We start from the raw sequence: 23,555 nt of genomic DNA, 5'->3' as shown, positions 1-23,555 counted from the left end.
AATTTTATAAAGAGATTAAAATATTTATTGCTAAACATTATTGAATGGTATTTTTTTTTATTTCATGATGTATTTATTTAATTTAATCCCTTTTAGTGCTACACACACCACAAGGGATACGGGATATTTTTAATATAATTAAAATTTTTCATAGTTTCAGCTGGAGAAATGGGAGCATGTCCCTTTAAGAACCAAACACCGTTACCTCAGGGCTGCATGGTGGTGAAGCCATTAGCATTATTCCATTATTATATGGCAGCAAGATCAGTTGATGTTTCTCTGTCTTTATGAAACCTCAGAACCAGACATAAAAAAATCAACCAAACTTCTGTTTTGTTAATATTTTATTAAAATCACCTACAAAATTATTACAAAAGAAAAACAATGTTTGCAACATGAAACTCAGAGGAATAAAACATAACTGAACACCTGGATTTGAACACATTAAATTAAATGTTGACCATAATTAATTAAAATGTCTTCAATCAGGTGAAGCCAATAAACGTATAAACAGCTTTATATTAGAGAAGTTAATGACGCCGACGGGAGGAAACCTTTAAAAACCTGGAGTCTGATCATGTTTCCGTTTCTGTGCAGATGTAAATGTGAAATAAATAAACGGTGACCATGCCGGTGTTGGTGTGTGTTATGAGTAGAAGGTGAGGACACTCTGGTGGTTTCCTCGGACCAGCAGCAGCGGAGGAAGGTCTTTGGACAGCGTTTCCAGCCAGCACATGTAGAGGGCGCTAGACACGGTGCCCTTCCTGGCCAACGGCATGCTTCTGCTCACACACACACACACACACAAAATCATTTATATTAGAGCCATTTAATATTAAAACATCCCAAAAATATCTTAACTTTGAAATCACAGGAGTATATCTATCAAAAACTTCTAAAATACAGTTCAGGAAGCCACAATATTACTCGTTTTAATGCTGATCTATGATGTGATAAAGCCGAAAGCATTGTAGCATAACTAGCAGTGGTGGGCAGACTTCAGCTAATGTGCTAGTAGCAAAGCTAACTTTTCATTTAGCGCTTCAGCATTTTTGATAACTTAGAAAACATGTAGCGCACTTTGCTTCCCCTAAACATTTTTACAGATAAAATAATTTGCTGTTTTGTAAACTTTAGCTAATGAGCTAATGGACTAAATTTGTTTTTCCAGAGAAATTCCAAGGCGCTAATTTACTTGACTTTATTATAAGCTTTTGGTTGAAGGTTAAAGTGAATTTGAGCTAATGTTTCATTTAACGCTTCAGCATTTTTGCTAACTTTAAAAAACATTTACTTAGTTATACTTCTTAAAAGTTTCGCTAATAGTGGAGCAAATTTTTCATTTAGCTTTAGTTTCTATTAAATTAGCTTTTCATAAGAAACTGTAAAGCACTAATTTATTGGCTGTTTTGTAAGCTTTAATAATATTCCACTGATGTGCTAATAGCTGACCTAATGTATCTTTGAGCATTTTAGCATTTTAGCTAAGTTTAAAAATGTCAAAATTATATTGGTGCTCACAGGCTGTTGCTCACGTTCAGATATAATTTGAATTAAAGTTAGCACTTTAGCATTAGCAGAGCTAATGTTTATGATTGGTGCTCTAGGGTTAGCGCAGCTACCTTTGAGCTAATGTCAGGTTTATTGTAACAAGGGAATAAATCGGTTCGTTTCTCTCAAAGGAAGCTGAAGCAGTTCTTACACCACGATGAGCTTGGCGCTGCTGGAGTGTTCCTTCAGCAGCTCGTTCAGTCGGATCTGACGGCTGGTCTGGAGGAGAAATCATAAATTCATCTTTGTTTCAGTACTGAGTTCAGGTTTTCATCAGGGTCGGTGAGTGAGAAGAGAGAACCTTGGCTTTGTAGAGCTCCAGCTCGTTGTCGGTGATCCTCCAGGGCTCCTGGGCCTTCAGCCTCTCTGCGGCCTCCTGCTCCATGTCGTCCTCCTTCAGCCGGTACGGCTCGATCAGCTCCTTAAAGCTCAGCTTACTGTCACAGCAAAAACACTGTTGGAAATATCTCTAGATTATGTCTTTACAACACAGTTAGCTGCAAAGATTGAGCTATATTTGGTGTCAAAATGTAAAAGTTTCGCTGAGATTTATTAGTTTTTAATTAATATGGAACAGGCTGGGACTGCATAGTTTCCTCTCCAGGTGATTCAGATTTAATATTTTCTATTACTGAGCTCTTGGTTTCATAGCAGTTTTACCAGCTGAGTTTCCATTGAATCAGAGACTAAACCCTGTCAGGTTTAGCTAAACCGGAGGAGAGGCAGCAGGCGTTTGGGTCTTACTTGTGTTTTTTGGGTTTCACGTTGATGTCTCCGAGGACGTTGATGTCAGAGAAGTCGATCCTGAACCTGCTGAGCAGCGTGGCCATCCTGCAGAGACGAAGCAGCAGATTGGAGCAATCGGGACAGAAAACGGCTGGACAGAAAACGTGAGACGGAGACTCACGCTCGGCGGTCGTGGTCGATCCGGTTGATCTTTCCACCGATGAAGACCCGGATCCTGCAATCGCCCCATTTGCTCCTGTTGGTCAGCAGGTAGGGGATCAGCAGAGTCAGACCTGCAGGAAAACACAAAAAGCAGGTTTGTTTTCACTTTAGCAGGATTTCCTCTGTTGTTCTCTGGTTTCTGGTATTAAAAGGACTAAACAAACATCTGAACAGTTCAGTGCAGTGAAAATGGAAAACAGAACCTGACAGTGTTACACTGGTTCTGTCTGAATGTGGGTTCATAAGTTTGGTGGAATAATTTTTAAAATCTGACCTCCGTCGTCAAACAGCCACCAGACGTCGATGGTTCCCTTCCCCTGTTTCTTCTTGAACATCTGGCTGCTCTCCAGCAGACGCTGGTCAGTCAGACTCAGAGGACTTTTGGTCTCTGTAGCTGCAGAGTAAAACATTTAACATCTAAATGTGATGAACAGTGATTAGAAGCGGCAGGTCAGGTTTTCCTCTACCTCTGATGATGAGCGGGCTGCTCTGGTTGCTGTGGGTTTTGGATGGACAGGAATCCGAGTCCGAGTCTTTGGCCGGACCAACGGAAATCAGAACATCTTTGCTTTCCTTTGGCGGTTTCTCACTGGGCGACAGCAGCTCATCTACAGATTAAAACATCTTTGTTTCTGACATTTCCTAAAACTTAGAACTGCATTAGAATGAATTTCAGAAGATGCTGAAAACTGACATATTTACAGTAAAAACTTGGAGGTACCTTGTCCTGGAATGTGAGAGATGTCCAGTCCATCCATCAGCCTGAGGATCACCACCCCAAACTGCAGGTCAAACGCATCACTGCAACGTTTAACAACGAAACTTTGTGTCACTAAAGATTCATGGCATGTAGAGAAGATGATGAAATCAGCAGATCTGGAACAGAGACTGAAATATTCAGGGCAGAGAGTTCAGAAACGACGCGCTAACATATGACGCTTATAGATGGCTACCATTTTTCTTTGCTGTACAAGATGCAAGTGACCAGATTAGCTTGCTAGATGCTAACCCATCAAAGGCTGATGTTAGCATATGCAAGATTAATGTTTACTTAAGAGAAGATACTTTATTGATCTCCTGTAGGAGAAATTTGTCTAGGAAGCATGCTATCCAAGGCTAACACTAGCTTATCATGCTAATGGACAGCATAAGAAGTAGGTAATGTAGCAGATGACCAGCCTAGAAAAGCTAGTTAGCCTCTCCAAAGCTAATGCTAGCCAGTATTCTTCTGATTTGCTGGTTCTGGTCGATCATTAATCAGATCAATATCTGTCTTTGGAATCGCTGTAGCTTCCTGCAACAAGGACATTTCCACCGCTGGGTGCCCACTAGTCTTAGTCTTGGCACTAAAATCGCACCATACAAAGGAAGTCAGTGGATTCAGGTAAATTCTGTTTTCAGGGAACCTTGGTGAGACCCAGAACTTTCTGGAGGAACCGTGTTTCCTGTCCAGATCTCAATTGGATCAGGACAATGAATGGACGGATATTTTTGATGTTCTTAAAACTACAACAGATAAATTGTTAAATTTTGGCCCTCACTGTATTGTGTTGATGTAATTCTCCACGTCTCTCATGTTTCCGTCGCTCCAGTTGTTTTTGAAACCCATGACCAGCGTGTTGGGCTTCAGACGACCCAAACCAACCGCCTGCAGCAAAGAAGTCATCATGGAGAATCTTTTAATTTGGATTTAACAAGTTTTAATCCACATATCAGATCTGAGATCGGTCTTTGTACCTGCAGGAGTAACTGCGTCCCGTGCCTCAGGTTGTCTGCAAAAACCGGAGAATAAAAAGCCTTGATCCGTTTTTTAATCAGCCAGCGTCGACACCGAACGTAGTCCTGGGACAGATCCTTGAAGTTTGGCCGCCGGGAAACCTGGAGGAAGAGACGGAGGCACGGTTGGAGAAACTGTTGCATGAAACATTCCTGCAGGGCGCTGAGTGCAGTTCGCACCGTCCTGACGTGACCGCAGACCATGAGGCTGACGTTCTTGGTGAACGAATGAACCAACTGCAGCAGCGCCGGCCGGGAGTTTGGGTAACCGGCCAGAACCAAACACTGCGGCCTGAAAACGGAAACAAAGAGAACGCATCATGGAAAAAACAGACAAGCTTTTGGTGAGAATCTGTAAAGTTTCTGAAGAAGACCTGAAGTTTTTGACGTGGTCCTCGACACTGGACAGGTTGAGGCAGTGGGTCAGAGCCTGGTTGTAGATCAGAGCCTGAGTGGACGAACCCCAGTTCACATCTACAGGGTTAAAACACAGGCAGAAACCAGAAAACAAAGGTCAAATATCAGTGATGAATTAAATTTAAAAAAGTAGATGCAGGGTTAAAACAGCTGATTTCAGCCTGGATTTAGACGCCAACCAGCAGGAAAACCAGCAGGCTACTGCAGTAGCTGCTGTTCAACCCAAAGAGGGCAGCACTGAGACACTTCTGCTATTATAAGATTGCATTTTAATTATTTGATGACATATTGAATTATATTTAATGTCGCTATTTCATGGTACATTCATTTAATTTAATAATGTATTTGTTCATTTAAATTAGTCAGTTTTGGCCCTCCATACACATCCAGACCTCTGGCTTCTTTGGGACGGATGGATAAATGTGAGTTAAACTAAAATATAAAATATATGGAATTTTACATCTTTTAAAAACAAATCAATGACGTTTCATTCAGTTAACCTCTAAAATGACTGGTATGTTGAGATTTTATATTATCTGGGGGTTATTATGACATTTTTAGTGTAGAAAAAAAACTAGAAGCATTTTACAGGTTTTTGTGTATTTTTTCATTGATGTTTCCGCTGATGGTGAATCTTTAAGTTCTTCTTCTGTGGTTTTGCCTCCGTCTCGTTCCCACCTGGTTTCTTGTATCCGACGTAGATGTAGAGGGCGAGGATGATGAGCAGCGTGACGAGGGCGGCCCACCAATTGATCACAAACATCACGACGCAGCACAGGACTGACCCCGCCAGGGAAACCCACATGTTGTAGTACTTAAAGCTAGGGCGCCACCCTGTGGACAAACAGGAAATCAGCACGCCAGAGTGATTTCTGCAGGAATAAAGTTTGATTTTATGGATTTAACCTGGAGAGTTGGCCAGGGAGGCGTGGAAGACGGAGAAGTTGATGAGCGCATAAGAGGCCAGGAAGAAGTTGGAGATGATGGGAGCGATGATGTTCAGCTCGGCTGGTCGGACACAAAAACGTTCATTAGCTCTGTGTTTAGATATTCATTCTGTTTTTATCTGAGGCTGAAGCTCTGCTGCCCACCGATGAGGATGAAGGCGAGGCCGATGCAGAAGGTCAGGACGTATCCGCGCAGAGGCTCGTTGTTTTTACCGTAACCCTTCGCAAAAATCCCCAGACCAGGATAGATGTTGTCCTTACAGAGAGCCTGCAGAGCAGCAGCTGCTGTCAGAAAATACATCTGGGCCTCCGAGTCTTACTCACTTTATTCATTTATTTAAGAAAATGAAAAGAAAAACTGGAAATGAGGATGACAAAACGCTTTTTGCACCTGACTTGCTCCATTTTTATGCTTTAATTGTCATAAAACGATCAAATAAAAGACTATTTCTATTTTCATTCATTAAACAATGAAAGAAAACAGAAAAAAGTAGTAAAATTATCATTTTTTTAAATAGCTTAAACAAAAATTGCAAGAAAGTAAAACAGGATGAAATAAAATTAGATGGAACAAAATTATAATAAACATAAAAAAATAAAAAATGTAAATAAAATATTAAATTAAACAATGAAAACCTGTATTAATTTCTAATAAAACAATAAAATAAGATAAAATATAGGTATTAAAAAGGGTTAAAAAAATACAAAAACTCAAATTGTGGATACAATAAAAAAGTTATCATCTGACCTGGAAGACTTTGGGTGCGCTGACCAGTGAAGCTAAAGCTGAAGACAAAGTAGCTGAAAAAATCCCTGCAGTGATCAGCGGACCGAAGTACGACACCAGACTCATCACCTGGACACACACACACATACACACACACACGTTTTCATTTAAAATACACTCTGGACACCCGGTTGAATGGCTGCTATGTTCTCACACATAAAAACATTTATTATTTATCCAGAATTTCTCTTTTTCATTGATCAGACCTGAGAGCTGCTTCATAAACAGAAACAGAGGCTGAGAGCCTCCTGAAGGCTGGGATCAGAGCCGGCCCAAGACATAAGCAAGTTAAACATCCGGGCCACCAGGGGGCTCCAAAGAGCACCAGCTAACATAATAAAAAATATATATTGAAAATAACATTGACTAGTACAAACTAAATGCTATAAAACAAGAATGTCTATATTGTTTTTATAGCCGGTACACAAATAATAAATTAATCACATGTAACATGTAAAACTTGTTATCAGCTGATGTTCCTTACAAATAACTAAAATATAACAGCACATTTAATATTCTGCATCTCAAAATCTTTTTCTTTCCATTTGCTATTCAGTTAAATTTAAATGCCATATTAAAAGACATGATAACACTGACATGATGTAAGTTAATTACACATGATGCTAATTGTGGTAGCGATGTTAAACATGCAGAGTAGCGTAGAAATGATAAAGCTGTTGTTATGGGGGGCCCAGAATGAAAATCTGCTTTGGGCCCCAAAAAGGCCTTGGCCGGCCCTGGCTGGGCTGTAACAGATACTCCAGAGTGTGTTTTAGTTCAGAGTCCTGTGGTCACATTAGCAGCAGCGTGGTGTGTTGGAGCACGCTCAGTGAGATCAGTGTCAGCGGGTTGGAAGTGAGCGCAGGCGGCGGCCATAATGCGCTCATTCAGGTCCGACCAGCACGAATCTTGTGACCCAGAACAACAGATGCCATTATCTCTGTACGGCTCTCTGCGTGATGCTCAGAACCGCTCTGTTTCTAACACACACACACACACACACACACACACACACACACACACACCCAGTCTGAGGGCATCTACTCTCCCTCAGCATCACTCCAACACCTTCTAACCAGATTAAGTTATGACAGTTTTCTGCAGCAGCAGAAACAATGATGGCGTCCTGCTGTTGCCGCGGCGGCGTGTGGACGGCTGTGACATGTTTTGGACTCTGGGAAGTGGGACAGCGTTGTGTCCTGTCACGGCATCGCCAGCAGCCACAGAGCGATGGGCCTCCAGGGAAAACAATGACGGTGGGTGTGTTGATGCACGTCACTCTCTGTCCGCTCCCTGGCCTTTACGTAACACACATTCCCAAGCTTCTCTGCATCTTTCCTCAAATACTAAATATCTTAGCCGCTCTTCAAAACAGGAAAGACACAAGAACATGTTAGGAGGTGGTCCTCATAAAACACAGCAAGATTAGTGACCTATATCTGCTCAGATCATCAACTTCTCAGTAAGCTAAATATTTAGTTCCCAGCACTTAATAAGCTAGCTAATTTTTAATTTGAAGTTGGATGATGAAAATTTGACTTTGAAAATTAATTAATTTTTGTTGTCATGACAAAATAAATAACCCAAAATATTGCTGTAAATTTTTGAGTGTATAACAGCTTTAAACACACAACAGGATCATAAAGAGAAAAAAAATTCAACAGAAACAACTTAAATTTAGATGTGTAATACTTTTACCAGGATTACCATTAACTGTGACTTTTTATTCTTATTTATTGTATTATTGGTGTCAGATTAAGAGACTTTATAACACTAGTCTGAAGCTCTAATAAGATAGATGTGGTGCCCAGATTTTATTACATAATCTACAATAAGATCGTATTTGGTCTTTAGCGCATTCAATTTTATTAATCAGTCACGCAGTTTGTTAAAAAAATAAAAAAATAAAAATAAAAAGAGCAATTAATCGCTTTTTATCCCCAGCCGGAACCTTTGCATTCATGCGTTTCTGGTGCGACCTTAAATCTGACGCACAAGCTACATCCACAAACAACGATGACAGCCGACAAAGCAGCTTCCCTCGGCGCACTGCGGGTTAATTTCTGCTTCTAAAACCGACGTGACGAGGCGCTGGAACAGGCTGCTGTTGCGTTAAAGTTGTGCTAAAAGGAGTTAGCCTATTAGCAAAGCTATTCAAACCTAAAGTAGCATCTCAATGCTAAACATGTAGCAGCAACACAGACGCTAATGTCACCATCCACAGTCCTGACTGCGATGAGGTAATTACACCCATTAACCTGGTTAAATTGGAGGCATCGTCTGGCCTCAGGTGTTTGTACCTGGAAGTCGTTCATCAGGCCGTACTGACAGCCTCCTTCCTTGCAGATGGAGAAGTCGTAGCCCAGCGTACAGGCGGCGTCTGTGCAGTTCACCGTGTCGCTCACCGTGTCGTTGTGGTCGCCAGTCGCATCTCTAACAATACAGGAACCTGAGAGAAACAACAGCAACTTCACTGATGGAGCAAAAACAACAACCACATTTCATCTGAATTTAGCTTTGATTTTAAACCAAAAGAGTCTTAAAAATAATCCAATACTAAATATACAAATAATAAATTGTCCCAGAAGTTGTTGCAATAAATGATATTGTTGTTTTGAGACCATTTTCATGTAATATATTAATGGTGGAATAATAATACAAAAATACCCTCTAAAACTCTAATAAGGACACTCCACAATTCCAAAATAAAATAATCAGATGCAATAAATAAAATAGAAATAATAACTTCACACGTTCTAAACCATAAATAATATGGATTATATGTTTACTAAGCAAAATTACATTTCACAAAATATTAATCAAATCGGAGCTCATTTTAATTTAGCATTCAATTAATTAACTGATTGCTTATTGCAATGGGCTTAAATATAGTTATTTTCAGTTTAGCTGAACATTAGATCTATTGTAGCTAAAATAAAATAATGTATATTTAACTGAACCTGCAGAAACGGCCACAGCCACGTAGGTGAGGCCTGTGACGAGGATGGCCAGCAGGGTTCCTTTAGGGATCGCAGACTGAGGGTCCTAACGGCAGAGAAATGAAAATATTCACTTTTAATTAGATTATTTTATGAAAACAAAACCAGAAAACATTAAAAACAAGTCGATTCATCTTTTTTGGGGTCCCAACACAGAGCCCTGAGGAACACCAGATATTTTAAAATGGGTATCTGACAGAAATTTAAATAGATTTTATTTTATGCGGTAAAAACGCACAGCGAGGTCACCAGAGATGTTGGCTCCTGCTAGGATCCCAGTGGCAGCAGGGAAGAAAATCGCAAACACGGAGAAAAACGTCTCTTCTTCTCTAAAATCTGGACCGAAGTTCTCAAAGAGGATGGCAGCTGAGAAACAGGAGAGTTAAAAAAGAGTAAAATAAAACCTGGAGTAACGACTGAAGAGGACGGTTGGCATGTAGGATGTAAGCTTACTGTGGTAACCAAAGAATCCTTTGGGCTCTTTGTTGTCCACCGGGATGAACGTGCCGAGGAAGTAGTTAGCAATAGCCGCTAGCAGGATTACCAAGAGGACAATCTGAGCCTGATGGATCAGAGAACAAAAGGAGTAAAGGTTCATTTAACTTTTCCTGATCCAGTTACAGAACTGCATGGAAAGGAAGCAGAAACATAAAATCTTACCAAGTATTTTTGGTTTTGTTTCTAGTAGCTACGTTTAAGACTAAAGTAATTTTTCAGCAAAATTACTGAGCTTCTTTTATGAGCTTGTTTTAACTCAATAATTCATTAATTTTGATTAAAAAGTTCTAGTTCCACTGAGATTATTTCATTTATGACAAAGTACTTTCCCCATGTTATAAATGAAATATTGTGCTAATGGAACGAGAACTTTTTCTTCAAAATTAAGGAATTAATGACTCAAAATAAGTAATATGGATGGATGGATGGATGGATGGATGGATGGATGGATGGATGGATGGATGGATGGATGGATGGATGGATGGATGGATGGATGGATGGATGGGAACTTTGTCTAAGAAGTTTTGTCTTATTAGAAGTGTAATAAGATATTTGCACTAGAATCTGGAGCTAAGACTTAATAAGTTTATGATGTGTTTACCCAAAAGAAAAAAATAAAACTTTATTTAACTCACAAACAAAATGTTAGCATAGATTCCTAAAGGAAAGAACTTTATAAAACAGGAGAACGTCTTTCAAGATGCTCCATGAACTGACTACTGGATACATTACTGTGAAAAAAATCCCCCATGTTCTTTTGGTGAATCTGTAAAAACTAAGAACTTTGGTTGATAATTTTTAATGAACCAAATTTATAATTTCCTGTTTTTTCAGCGTTTCCTTACCTTGGCTTCCCACTCCATCCCAGCTACAGAGATTCCCAGCAGCAGGATGACGGTCAGCGTCCCGACGATGCGAATGTCGTTCAGCTCATCAGTCATCAGAGCGTCGACATCCTGCAGGGAAATGTTTCAGTTTAGGCCTAATCTTCATCAGACAAACGGGTTTAAAATATTTTATAAATCTCTTACACTGAGCATCTCAACGACCGTCTCAGCAAAACCCACGACGTACATGGCCACCGCCACGGCGTTGGCGAAGGCAAAGATGAGACCGATGGAGCCTCCGAACTCTGGACCCAGACTTCTGGAGATCAGGTAGTACGCTCCACCTCAGATAGTCATTAATATGAACATGTGACAAAGACTGTTGCACAACAACTCTTAAATTAAATCTTATTATTTTTATTAGAGATTATAGTAACAATTTTCACAATATTTTGTCTGATAATATTGAATCTTCTGCTAATATTATGACTTTATTCTGTTATTCTGTCTGGCCCTGATACTCTGTCATGCAAATATTATTTATTTTAGTCCTAAAGTCAGAAAGAAATAGATTTTAGATGTGGTTAGAACTGAATCTTTCCGTCTGAAGTTTTTTTCCTCCTGCTGGTCGGTTCCTCACCTCCGCGTACGAAGCCGTTGGTTGTGATGGCGGAGGTCGACAGGCCGGTGATGGTGGTGACCAGAGTGGCTATGAGGATGATGGCGATGGTGAGTTCTGTTTCACAAAAACACATAAACCGTTAAAAACCTGAACAAAAAAAACTCCTTCACTTCACGTCCAACAAGGTTTTGATCAGATCTGAGAATAAAAACCAAACAGGAACAACTTTAACTCCAACGTTTGTCTGGATGGGAGATTTCCACCCACCGATTCCAGCCTGTCCAACGATCCAGGACATCCGGATGAAGAGCATCACTCCCCAGATGTTCAGCATGCAGCGCACCTGGAACAGGTTTCTACAGGTTAACAACACCTGGCTGCAAACACTCAGTTTATCTGAGACTCCAGCTGTCGTCACCGACCAGGACGCCCTTCACCCAGCCGAACTTCACCGCTCCTCCCTTCGCCTCCTTCGCCATCAACGCCGCCGCCTCCTCTGCTGCTGACGGCTCCTCGCCGTTGACCAGGCCGTCCTCGAACGGCTCCTGAAGGGAGAAGGAATGACAAAAAGAAGGAATGTCAGGAAAAATATCCAGGTAAATCAAGAAAGTAGGTCAGAGTTTCAACATTTGTTTTCTAAATTCTTCAGCACTTCTTTGGTAGGATGACGTATCAGGGCCATTGTTGATTAAAAACAAAAAAGAGTAGTACATTTCAACCAATAAACTCAGAAATTTTTAGATTAATCTCAGAAAATTTCTTAAACAAAAGTAAATTTCTGAGGAACCATTTATTGATGTCTGAGATGTTTAAAGAGTGAAAAAATGATTAAAGTTTATAGAACAGAATCTAGACCAGAGTTTCCTGCTCGTTTGGCTCTGTTGACCCTGTGGGGCCTCTATGTTTGCAGCATGGGCGGTTCTAGTTGGGGGCCATCAGGGGCCAGTGTCCCTGTAGAACTGGGGGAAAAATAAAGGCGTCGAGTTTGTTTTAATAAAGATTGGAGTCTAAATTGACAGAGCAAGTAAACTAAAACTACAGCTGAAAAACCACAAAGAAAAGAGGTTTAATTGCTTTTGACTGTCAGTCGTGTTTTTATGCTTTGATGCTTTTAAAACTAAACAGATTGGCTGTAAATGCTGATGATTGTAAACGGTGCTGTCTATCTAAACATATCTATCCCAACAGAAATGAGCCTTATTATTAAAGTCTTGACTAGAACAAACTCTGCACCTTTATTTCCCCCCAGTATCAACAGCAGCATTTCAAATGTCAGCATGGTGAAGATGGTTGTTAGGCTAAATGAGGCTCCGTGTTTATCAGGCCTTCAAATCTCCAAAACTCACTGATGGAAAACTGATGGAAAAAAGAAGAAAAGAATCCCTCTCTGTCACAAACAGAAACATGGAGTTCGCTGAACTCTGATGGGACGATTTTTAGCCGTTTGTTAGATAAAATGAGGTTTTTATCTGCAACCATTCCCACTGAGTCTGGTGTGAAACAAAGGAAGAAGGGTGGAGGACCTGTGATGCTGTGGGCCAGTTGTTCCTCCAAAGACCCTCGTTAATTGGTGCCATGATCAAGTAATGGAAAAAAAAACATCTGTTAGCTTCTGCCAGAGATCTTAAAAAAGAGTCGTTATCGGTTCATTCAGCCAGAAAAACCTTAGAATCAGCAGGGAAATGCCACAGACTCAGGTTTTATTCTCTCCTCATCAATAATTTATCAGATCAAAACTAATGTTTTACAGTTTTACACGTTTTACAGTTCATTAGACTTTCTGTGCAAATAAAGTCAAAAGTACGGAAGAGGAAAAGGGACACTGAACAAAAAGTTACTTTTTTCCCTCAGAATTCTGAGAAAAAAGTCTAAAAAATTAAAACATTAAAAATCTGAATTCTGAGATTAAATCTCAGACTGTAATCTGAGATTATAGTCCGAGCCTTCGTTCTAATGTTCCTCCAGCTAAAATGACTTTGAACTGATTATTGTTACTTTATCGAGTTCGTCGTGCAGCTCCGACAGCGACGGTCTGGTGAGTTTCTCCCCGAACGGCGCCGCGGTCTGCCGGTAGAACTCGATGTTCGGCACCGCGTCGATGGTGTTGTGTCCGAAGGTCCGCATGTAGTAGGTGTTGGAGTGGGAGTCTGAGATGTGGGTCTGGCCGGTGCCCGTGGAGTGGAGGCTCACGGAGTCGCTCTTTGCCGTGTCCGGCTCGTGGAAGACATCCGGCGGGGGCCCGATGTCCGCGGCGGGGCCCAGGCCTGGGTCCATGAAGCCCACCACCTTGAAGCGGCCCTTGGACTCCTCTGGAGCGGGGGCCTGGGCCGGGGCCGCGGCGGAGGAGCCCTCCGTCACCACATCCACCTGGAAGCGGCTCTGCGCGGAGCCGCCGGCCCTCAGCGACGGTTTCCTTTCCGACATGATTCAAACGATAACAGAGGAAAAGTTTTACTGCTCCGAACCGGACCGTCACTTCACAGACATATCGTCCTACTAGCTGAGTGGAAACAGAAATCCGATATGAAACGAATCTAGAAACAATATTTTCTCTCCTGCTGAGCTCCGGGTGGATGCGCCAGGACGCACAGCGGAGATGCGCAGTCCGTGCGTAAAGGACACCGAACCCTGCAGCAACTCTGCGTTTTTCTCCCTCACATGATGAATCAAGCGCTTTATTGAGATGAGTGCGTCTCCTCCTCCCTCTGCGCTGCAGGGGAGCTGAAGAGGAGGGGGATGAAGGCCATTACGCACGCAGCGCATCAGAACATCAAATCAAAACAAACTTACATAACTGAAGAAAAAAAAAAGTTAAAGTTAACTTTAATTAAAAACATATTTATACTTTTAGCCTTTGAAACCAGCAGGAAATGAGAATATTTCCGATATTCTGCAGGTTTGGTGCGCAGCTCCGTTTCAGACAAAGCCATTTGTTATCGGTGACACACTGAGACATTCACACAGATCCGCGGCGGGATTAGCATACAGAGAACAACAGCCGCTTTCTGCGCCAAACACTGAACAACAAACCCAGCAGGCACAAACCTGCGCACAGCTTCTGATTCTGCAGCTAAATCACTTCATTTACAGTCATTTTATCACTGAGCGGAACGAATATAACACGTTTTATCATGATTATTATCCTGAAACAGTTAAAGTTTCTGCTGCACAGTTTTAATTCTGCTCAGTTTGTGATTTTTAAGTGTTTCTGTTGAGAGTTCAGAGGGAAACACCTGCTGATCAAATACTGCAGAAAGAGTCACATGTCAAACAGCGACATCTGCTGGTTCAAAGTGGAACTACAGGAAAGATTCAGCCGTTAGTGTCTGAAATTATCTGCTGAATTTTCTGTTAAAACTGTCTAAAGTTATAAAACCAACATAATAAATAAGATGAAGAACATTTTTATATTCCATTTGTTCTATCATCTCCCTCTTGAAGACATGTTTTGGTTTTTAATGGATTATAGGTATTTACAGTTTTCCGAATGAATCTTTTCCGAATCATTCAAATACTTCAGATTGCAGGCAGGTCAAACAGTTTAGATATCCCTGCAGAAAAATGTCTGGAAAATCAAAATCCTTCAGAAAATATGGAAACGAGTTGAACCTATTCTCATTTTATTACCAAACTTTAACATCTTCACTGACATAAAACCTTAAAATCTGAAAATTCTTTAACTTCTTTCTTCATCAGCTCCAGTTTTTTTTTATTTAAATATGAAAGGTAGTTATACATTTCATTTTGAGAAATTATTAATTATATGTAGAAAATTTTCTTCAAATTTTCATGCAGCAGATTTGTTTCTGTTGGTAATTGACCAGATGGTCAAATTAAAATAAGGAGAATAAATGAACCCAAGTTTTTATTTTAGGTTTTAGTAATTTATGGATCGCCTCCGGTTAAAGATTCTCCAGCTGAGCAGAAACGGATCATCAGCTGGTCTCTGTGGTCAGCAGGAATTAGGATTGACCCTGAAAAGAATCACAGTCTCCAGGAAAATCCTCCTCAAACAGCCGAGGATTAACGGCAGAAACCTCCAGTCAGGAAACCGATAACTGAACATTTAGCTGAGTTCGTCAAACTTCGGCCCTAAGCAGCTTCTAATAACCCACTTTTTATCCTTCTGGTTTTCAATCAGATTAAATTAAATTATTAATCTAACAGAAATACTAAAATTTCTTCAAGAAACGTCAGCAGCTTCTTTCCTTTAATGAACATTTTGTCTCCAGTTTTTAACACTTTTATCAGTTCAAGAAGCAGCAAATGATGAAACCACAACATTATCTTAAAAATGGATAAATAAAAAAAACATTTTATTCATGAATAAAAATCAAAGATAAGTGGTATGTATATTTAACTGCTTTAAAAGCTTTCACACCGCTGGATGTTTTATCTTTTAAATCATCATTTAGCTCTACTAAATACTGAAGTCCTGTTTAATATTTTCATCCTCGTTTTGCAGAAACTAGTTTGAATTTTGACATAAAAAGTTTTTTTTGTTTTAGGAAAATGTTTGTTGACAAAAAGCCAAATTTTGTTGATTGATTGATTTGTAAAAACATCCAACAGGACGAAAAACTTTGTAACTGAAGCTTCAGTAAAAACTCAAACTGTCCTTTCTGTAAAAGCTGTGAAATAAAATCATGTTTGAAACATGAGAAAAAACAAGAAATGGACAAAATTACAGCAAAAATAAACTTTTATTTAAAAATAGATAATTACTTCCCAAAATGAATTCATTTCCCCAAAATAGCATTTATTCCTCAATAGATTTAATAAATCACAACATTTTAATGCATTAAAAAATTAACCCAGTTTTTGTCTGCACATGTTCACATTCAGTCTTAAATGTTAAATTATTTGAAATGCATATTCATGCATCCTTCAAGTTTCCAATAGTTTGAAATAAACTGAGTTTAAAACATGTTTGAGTAAAACACTGAATTAAAAAAACACAAAACTGAAAAAACAAACTGAACAACATGAACCTGAAGTTATTTAGATTCAGCTACTAGAAATGTCCAGAAACTTGAATAAAATCAGGAGAAAAGCACCTAAATCAGAAATAATGATTTCCAGATGATGCTTTAAGAGTTTACTGGGTTTAATGCTTTATGAAAAAAGACGTAAAAACTTTGGTCATTAGTTATTTCGTGACAAAGTCCAATTCTTTAATGCTACTGGCTGCTGTGCATATATTTGTTTCCACTAAGTCATTTACTTTCTTTACAGCGTCTGTTTATTTTGCCATTTCCTTCTAAAAAAAGAAAACAGGATTTTGCCTCTGTTGTTTATTTCTCATTTATTTTCATCCCTGAAAATTAATGAGAAAAAAATAAACTCATGTTTTTTGATAAAAAGGTTTTGTGCTTCTATCAAAATTAGTCTGACGTCACACGAGTCACATGATCAACAACCAGATGTTACTGCTGCCGTAAACCATGAAGAAGAAGAAGACAGGAAGTGGTTGGACGATGGCGGCGCTGCGTGTTTTTAATGACTTATTACAGGAACAAAATTATTCCTGTTTGATTTTAATTCTGTTTCTGATTTAATGGAAACACTGCAATTATAAAACTCTGTTTTTCGACATTAGCGTGACATTAACACAGCTTAGCGTACATTTGTAACGGAAACGCAGCTACTGATTCCCACCAGCAGCTCCACCTTTGGAGATGTGTTTTGGCCTAGTCAAAGCCAGTTAATTGTTCACATTGATCCAGTTTGGTTCTGATGGCTTCTTTACAGCTATCAGATGCAGATACTTTTCCTGCAGGTAGAGGGCGACATCACTGTTTGTGTCTAAAAGTAGGCGTCGGTTTCACTGCCAGCATGAATTTAACAGAAAGTCAGTCAGTTTACAGTTTGATTAATTTCTCAGGCCTCGGCTGCAGCAGGTTCCCGTTTTACTGCCTGCATAGAATAAATTAAATATTCACAGTTTATGTACAAAGCTCTCATACTGGTTCCCAGTTCAGTCATGCAGCTTCTTCCAGCAGCCTCTGCAGATTCTTCTGGACCTGGAAACACAGACAGTCTGTCAGGACGATTCTGAACACAGAAACAAAATAACTGTTTAGATTCATGTAGGTTAGACTTGATTATTGATACGATCGATATGAGCAAAACTGTTAATCAGTACAAAAAGTTATGATGTAAATTATACAGTAAAATATTTTATGAACAAAGTTAATCTGTAAGGATTGAAGGAAGACATACTTCCTACATTTAGTTAGAGCTAAATACTTAGGTCGCTAGCTAAATATTCAATATGGAGCTAAATATTTAGTTGGTTAGCATTTAGCTTCAAATAAATACTTAGCTTGCTAACCAAATATTTAGTTTGGACCTAACAAAATACGTAGTTTGAAGCTAAATATTAATCTAAACTGTGATATTTACAAATGACTGAATAAAATGTTGAAAATGAGCCGCCATCTTTTCCCCTTATGGCAGACTAAATAACCCAAATTACTGCTGTTATTTTTTACAGTGTAACTGTAGAAGCGATCCCCTGCAGACTCAAATGTTGATGTTTCTCAGAAACAAAGTTCAGACTGAACAACGAGGATCGTCTAACAGATCCACGGTTCTCTGGTCAGATCGCTGACTATAAATTATTGATTATTGCCAATCAGAGAGTTTTACCTGAAAAACCTCCCTGCTTTTTTCTCCTCCTGCAGTTATGTCTGTGAGTTGGACGAATAAAACTATTTCCAGAGATTAAAGGAGAATTTTGTGGATTGTTTCAAAAAAGAAAAGCACAAGAGAACCAGAAGATCTGTCGTTTCCAGTGATCCTCTGATTTCTGGAAAACTTTCTTCATTTTACCCTCAGATGTTCAGAATCTGTTAATCATCAAGAAACGACGAGTTTTAATGGGATCAGGAAAACCAACCTTCTCCAGCTTCAGCAGGTTGATGGCCAACAGTTCAGAGAAGAGCTCCGTGTTCACATCAGGACTCCCAGGAAGGAAACTGCTTCTAGGAAAACACACACACACACACACACACACACACACACACACACACACACACACACACACACACACACAGAGGAACATGGGAATCCTCCAAAAAATTCTGCATACATAAGCAAATATCTGCAGTTAAAGATTTCTGGACTTTTCTTTACACCAAAAGTCGTCCAAAGTCAAAATTAATGCAAACAAAACGTAGGAAATACCAGCACCGGTATCGGTCCGATAAGTAGAACCGGGCCGATGTTAACAAACCAAAGTTTATTTCCTTCTTATTGCTGTTTGTGTTTCAGCTGGATGCTGGTCGGCTGGTTTGTTTGGTCTGTGACAGAGATGCTGAAGTGCAGAGAAATGTGTGTTTTTATAGTGTTTAAATTATAAAGAAATATATGTAATGTTGGTAAAATTCAGTCTTTTCTACACATTTTAGTTTCTCAAACTAGATTAGATTTTTATTTTAAATAATTTGTTGAAACGATTGAGACTGAAACTCACTCGTGATGCGTGAAGTCGCTGATGGAGCCGAGCATCGTCAGTTTCTGTTCCAGTGAAACGATCCTGAAGGCCAGATAGCAGGAAGACAGGACCAGAACGCAGACCCTGAGGGGAACAGAGAGGGGACAGAGAGGGAACAGAGAGAGGACAGAGAGGGAACAGAGAGGGGACAGAGAGGGAACAGAGAGGGACAGAGAGGGAATGGAGAGGGAACAGAGAGGGAACAGAGAGGGAACAGAGAGGGAACAGAGAGGGGAAAGAGAGAGGACAGAGAGGGAACAGAGAGGGACAGAGAGGGAACAGAGAGGGGACAGAGAGGGAACAGAGAGGGGAAAGAGAGGGAACAGAGAGGGAACAGAGAGGGGACAGAGAGGGGAAAGAGAGGGAACAGAGAGGGAACAGAGAGGGGACAGAGGAACAGAGAGGGAACAGAGAGGGACAGAGAGGGAATGGAGAGGGAACAGAGAGGGACAGAGAGGGAACAGAGAGGGGACAGAGAGGGAACAGAGAGGGGACAGAGAGGGACAGAGAGGGAATGGAGAGGGAACAGAGAGGGAACAGAGAGGGACAGAGAGGGACAGAGAGGGAATGGAGAGGGAACAGAGAGAGGACAGAGAGGGACAGAGAGGGAATGGAGAGGGAACAGAGAGAGGACAGAGAGGGAACAGAGAGGGGACAGAGAAGGAACGGAGAGGGAACAGAGAGGGAACAGAGAGGGAACAGAAAGGGACAGAGAGGGAATGGAGAGGGAACAGAGAGGGAACAGAGAGGGGACAGAGAGGGAAACAGTAAGTGGAACATGAACCCAGAAACTCTGGAGAATAGCACAACAAATATTCCTGAAGTATCTTCAGTCGTGGACGGTGACGATGTGAACAGGAACGGTCTCCAGTAGCAGTCAGTCTTCAGAGAATCAGAGGAAGCTTCTGACTGAAGACTGTTGCTATGTGACATTCTCATGCTAACATGCTAACAGCTCAATATCCAAACAGGAGAGACGATGTTCCACAATAATATCCTCAATAAGAGATGGGTTTTCTTTGTCATTTTCTGAAACAATTTACTGCTAAATGTTCAGCCACCAGAAGTCGTAGCGCTCTATTTTCATTCAAAACTGCTTTCCTGTTTTTTCAGGTAGTTTATTTCCAGAATTGTAGAAAACTAAAAAATACACTAAATATTACATATTTGTTTGGCAAAGTAAGTATTGAAGCTAAATACTTAGCTCAGAGCTAAATGTTTGTCAGTAACCACAGGTGGACTTCCAAAATAAAGCTGGGAGTTCATTGTATTTTTTAATACAATCTTTTGATTTGCAATACTTGATTTCAGAATTTCCTGTTGGTGAAACTGAACCGCTTAATGTCACCTCTTTATCGTTGTTTCTTTTCTTCAGTTTAAAGCAAAGAATGTTGAAGATCAGAGAAAAAAGTGGATCCAGAGACCCATATCAAGCAGAAGATTCATGAAATAGAAGAAAAACGGAAGCGTATTGAGCAGCTAAACGACTTCCCTCTACAGGACCCAGGTTTGATTTTGATAGTCACTTCTGTTTATTGGTAAGTGAATTTTATATTAGCTAGATATGTTGCTGGCTCAGAGCTAAATATTTAGTTTTGTAAACTAAATGTAAACTTGTAAGTCTGGGTTCTGTAACTTCACCATCGGGACCCATTATTATTCTCTCTCTGTGTGAATATTTAGTAAACAAATCAGTGAAACATTAATTTGAATAAAATAATGAATGAATCTTACAGAAACATGTAGATAATCAGCAGAGTGTTGAGAGAAACGGTTTTCATGACTCTGCTGTCGAACACGACCTCTGAACCTGGAAACAAAAAAAATTCATTTTTCTTTTTAAATTATTTTAAAAAGAATAATTTAGAAATGTTTAATAATCAGAAAATGTGGAAAACTCCTCAGAATCTAGTTAAATCAATCAGATATGATCAAAATGAATATTTAGGATATGAAATTTGGTTTCATTTTTGCCAATCAATCTTCACCTAAAACGTTAAACAAAAATGATTCTGGAATGTTTTGTCCTTGTTGTTAATCTATTTGTTCATAAAGTGCAGCGTCTTTATCACAACATCCTGGTTAAAGTTAAAATGGCCGATGTTTTATTTTTTTGTTGGACACACCTGACCACAAACGTTAAGACATAATTATTCCTTTCAGAGGATGAATCAGCTGAAGGTTCATCCGGGTTGTTTCTGTGAACATGTGAGCAGAACTCACTGGACCGGAGCGAGTTCTGTGACTTCTTGGTGCCGCTCTGCTGGTTCTGATGCTGCTTCTTCACTTTGTGCTTCTGCTCCGGAGAAGGCGAGTTACCTTTTTGTTTCAGGGCGTCCAGGAAGTGAGGGATGGGCAGGTCTGCTGGAAAAAGATTTGGTTAAAAACTGAAAGTCAATTTTCAGCGAGAGTTTTTGTTGTTCTACAACTTTTTGTTATTTTAATCTTCAGATTCGACTTTTAACGGTTCTGTGATGACAGATGTTCCTCCGAATTATTGATGAAAATCTTGCTGATTTTTCCGTAGAGCAGATTTAGACACAGTGCTGCTTCACACACTATTGGCCAGCATTTGCTTTAAATCAGCCAATCGAGGAGCTGCATTCATTTTCCTGGCCACTGATTGGTTGAATAAGAAAGACTGTGAATGTTGGCTGCATTAGAGATAAGACGGTTTCACTCTGCGTATTAATGCATTTTAAGGTACATTTGGTGTTCCACATTACTTTTTAAAAATACTGTTATTGTTTCTTCTCAGTCAGAAATAATCCTTAAAGTTTTCATTTAAATTCCACTTTTAAATCATAATAACTTGAAAATATTTCTGTTTATTTCATATTTTTATTCCAGTGCTTTAATCACTTGTGGTGTGCCTCAGGGCTGCATCCTGGGCCCACTGCTGTTCCTAAACAACATGATGCTTCTGTTATTTTCAACCTTTCCAAAATGTTTGGTGTATCACATTCATCAGGTGTTCAAAGCTTCGCCCAGCGACTCCCTCCCACCTCACCACGATATCTGCTGCTCGTTATCCATGTTTTAGTTTTAGAGCATCATGCTCTGCATGTGTGCTATGAATGCTGGGTAATGTGTAATGTAATCAGACAGACTAGACGGACGGCGGTACCGGTTATCTTATCGTAGTCTGGAGCCGGAGAGTCGGAGCTGCTGTTTTCCTCCAGCTCCTGCCGTCTCTGCCTCACGACTCCGTCCAGGTCCACAAAATCACCCTGCAGGAGAATTACACACAGCTGAAATAATAAAAGTCACATGAGAATAAGATTGTAATAGAAATCATAAAATGACTTTTATGACTTTCGTCTGGTAATTTTCCATCATTATTCTGATAATATTTTGACTTTTTTCTTGTGATTTTTAAAAAGAATTAACTTGCACTGTGAAAACTGAAAATCTTCCCAAATAATGTTGGTTTTCACGTTAAATATCTTAAGAAAACACAAACTTCCAAGTAACTTTTCAGCAAGATATAGGAACTTTTTTAAGTTCATTATTTCTTTATTTTTGTTGAAATTTTTTTCTTTCCTTTTCCGGTTATTTTCTTTTTTACCTTGGGACAATTTTCTTGTTTTATTTGAATTATTTTTCCATTGGAGTTGGGCTTTTTTAATTTATTTTTAGGAATTTTTTGCTTTCAACCAGGTTCTTTGTTTTTGTTGAAAGTTACCTGTCAGTGTGGAAGTGTAATAAAATATTTGCAGGAGAAACTGAACTAAAATGTCTTGGTCAGATTTAGTGATTTTGCAGTGCAGTCTGGGCCTGATTCTCTCTGGACTTTTTCCTGCCAAACTAATAAGAAATTAAAGCCAATCTATAAATAAACTAGGAAAATCTGAATAAATGAAAACATTTATGACTCGAACTCGACTGTTTGGGTTTTCTAACAAGTTCAGGATGGATTAGCGCTGCTAGCTAACTGCTTCAATCCTGCTGCTTTAAAAGCTGCAGTCTGATGAGGCGCACAGGCAGTAAAAACTGGTGGAAAACTGGTTTGAACTGGTGGAAAACTGGTAATAACTGGTGATAAATGATAATCTAACAGCCAGTTTGGTACGAAGCGGTGAGACGGACACCAGACAGGCCTGCTGATGATTCCCTCTGTGACCTCCACAGGTCAGGCTGTAAAATGTTGAGTCATTTTGTGACGTGAACTCACCATAGGAAATGGGGTCAACAGCGGCGACCTCTGACCTCTGAAGCTGTGTGGAGCTGAGGAAGGAACCGGGCTGCTGCATGGACTCCTGCCCTGTGAACGTCAACACAACCAGAAGCTGCAGGTTCAAATATTACGACTCGGATTCGACTCTGAACGTTTTAATAAGTTAATTTAACGTCGAAACGTTCAAATAAAGCAACAAACTGAGAGAAATCTGCCAGTTTGCATCAAATCATTGGTTATTTATTGATAAATGCTGAGTTTTCATGTCACACATCAGGATCTCTGTTACGCAGGAAATCATCCGTTGAATTCATCTTAAAAGCCAGAATATTATTTTAAAGTAAAGAAAATTTATTCTTAAAGCTGCAGTATGTAACTTTGATAAAAATATTTTTTACTCATTTGTTGAAACTGAGTGTGTTCTCCCAAATATTCTATTTATGACGAATATTTCAGCAAAAACTAAATCTAGAAAGTATTATTCTTTTGCTTGATTTCAGTTGAAGAA

At 39.7% G+C, this 23,555-nt stretch overlaps 2 protein-coding genes and 1 long non-coding RNA gene across 8 annotated transcripts in view; 1 reads left to right on the top strand and 2 right to left on the bottom strand.

The window, feature by feature from the left end:
* Nucleotides 1–326: 326 nt before the first annotated feature.
* Nucleotides 327–14,070, bottom strand: LOC103152629 (solute carrier family 12 member 2). Of its 3 annotated transcripts, none has more exons than XM_016661277.1 (26): nucleotides 13,368–14,070; nucleotides 11,795–11,917; nucleotides 11,640–11,715; nucleotides 11,391–11,486; nucleotides 10,955–11,094; nucleotides 10,769–10,879; nucleotides 9,879–9,987; nucleotides 9,664–9,791; nucleotides 9,387–9,471; nucleotides 8,727–8,875; nucleotides 6,388–6,495; nucleotides 5,784–5,907; nucleotides 5,599–5,700; nucleotides 5,371–5,526; nucleotides 4,650–4,749; nucleotides 4,456–4,567; nucleotides 4,237–4,377; nucleotides 4,041–4,147; nucleotides 3,221–3,300; nucleotides 2,967–3,107; nucleotides 2,774–2,887; nucleotides 2,459–2,570; nucleotides 2,296–2,382; nucleotides 1,853–1,988; nucleotides 1,703–1,770; nucleotides 327–782 (listed from the first exon to the last, which is right to left on the bottom strand). In XM_016661277.1, the coding sequence occupies exons 1-26, from the start codon at nucleotides 13,794–13,796 to the stop codon at nucleotides 647–649; spliced, it is 3,270 nt and encodes a 1,089-aa protein (XP_016516763.1). In that variant the 5' UTR covers nucleotides 13,797–14,070; the 3' UTR covers nucleotides 327–646. The 3 variants fall into 3 exon arrangements, with proteins under 3 accessions (XP_016516763.1, XP_007573243.1, XP_007573244.1); XM_007573181.2 differs by having other exon boundaries at nucleotides 2,774–2,893; nucleotides 13,368–14,068; XM_007573182.2 differs by lacking the exon at nucleotides 13,368–14,070 and adding an exon at nucleotides 12,896–13,297 and having other exon boundaries at nucleotides 2,774–2,893.
* On the top strand, nucleotides 11,913–21,115 carry LOC107833074 (uncharacterized). The gene is made up of 3 exons (XR_001658781.1): nucleotides 11,913–11,968; nucleotides 20,246–20,377; nucleotides 21,034–21,115. It is a non-coding gene; the product is annotated as an uncharacterized LOC107833074 (long non-coding RNA).
* The window catches only part of gramd2b (GRAM domain containing 2B), a 20,896-nt gene continuing 14,238 nt past the window's right edge, over nucleotides 16,898–23,555 (bottom strand). The window contains exons 7-13 of one of the 4 annotated variants that reach the window (XM_016661278.1): nucleotides 23,045–23,134; nucleotides 21,998–22,100; nucleotides 21,094–21,234; nucleotides 20,605–20,680; nucleotides 18,850–18,954; nucleotides 18,274–18,358; nucleotides 16,898–17,395 (exon numbers count right to left, since the gene is read on the bottom strand). In XM_016661278.1, the coding sequence (XP_016516764.1) occupies nucleotides 17,354–17,395; nucleotides 18,274–18,358; nucleotides 18,850–18,954; nucleotides 20,605–20,680; nucleotides 21,094–21,234; nucleotides 21,998–22,100; nucleotides 23,045–23,134 (642 nt within the window). In that variant the 3' untranslated portion in view covers nucleotides 16,898–17,353. The remainder of the gene's footprint in view (nucleotides 17,396–18,273; nucleotides 18,359–18,849; nucleotides 18,955–20,604; nucleotides 20,681–21,093; nucleotides 21,235–21,997; nucleotides 22,101–23,044; nucleotides 23,135–23,555) is intronic. The other 3 variants (XM_016661280.1, XM_016661281.1, XM_007573180.2) reach the window with 3 other exon arrangements.

Source organism: Poecilia formosa, unplaced genomic scaffold (assembly GCF_000485575.1).
Source record: "Poecilia formosa unplaced genomic scaffold, Poecilia_formosa-5.1.2 Scaffold320, whole genome shotgun sequence".
Lineage (NCBI taxonomy): Eukaryota > Metazoa > Chordata > Actinopteri > Cyprinodontiformes > Poeciliidae > Poecilia > Poecilia formosa.
The sequence above is the reverse complement of the archived record's forward strand: the minus strand, read 5'-3'. Positions and strand labels throughout refer to the sequence as shown.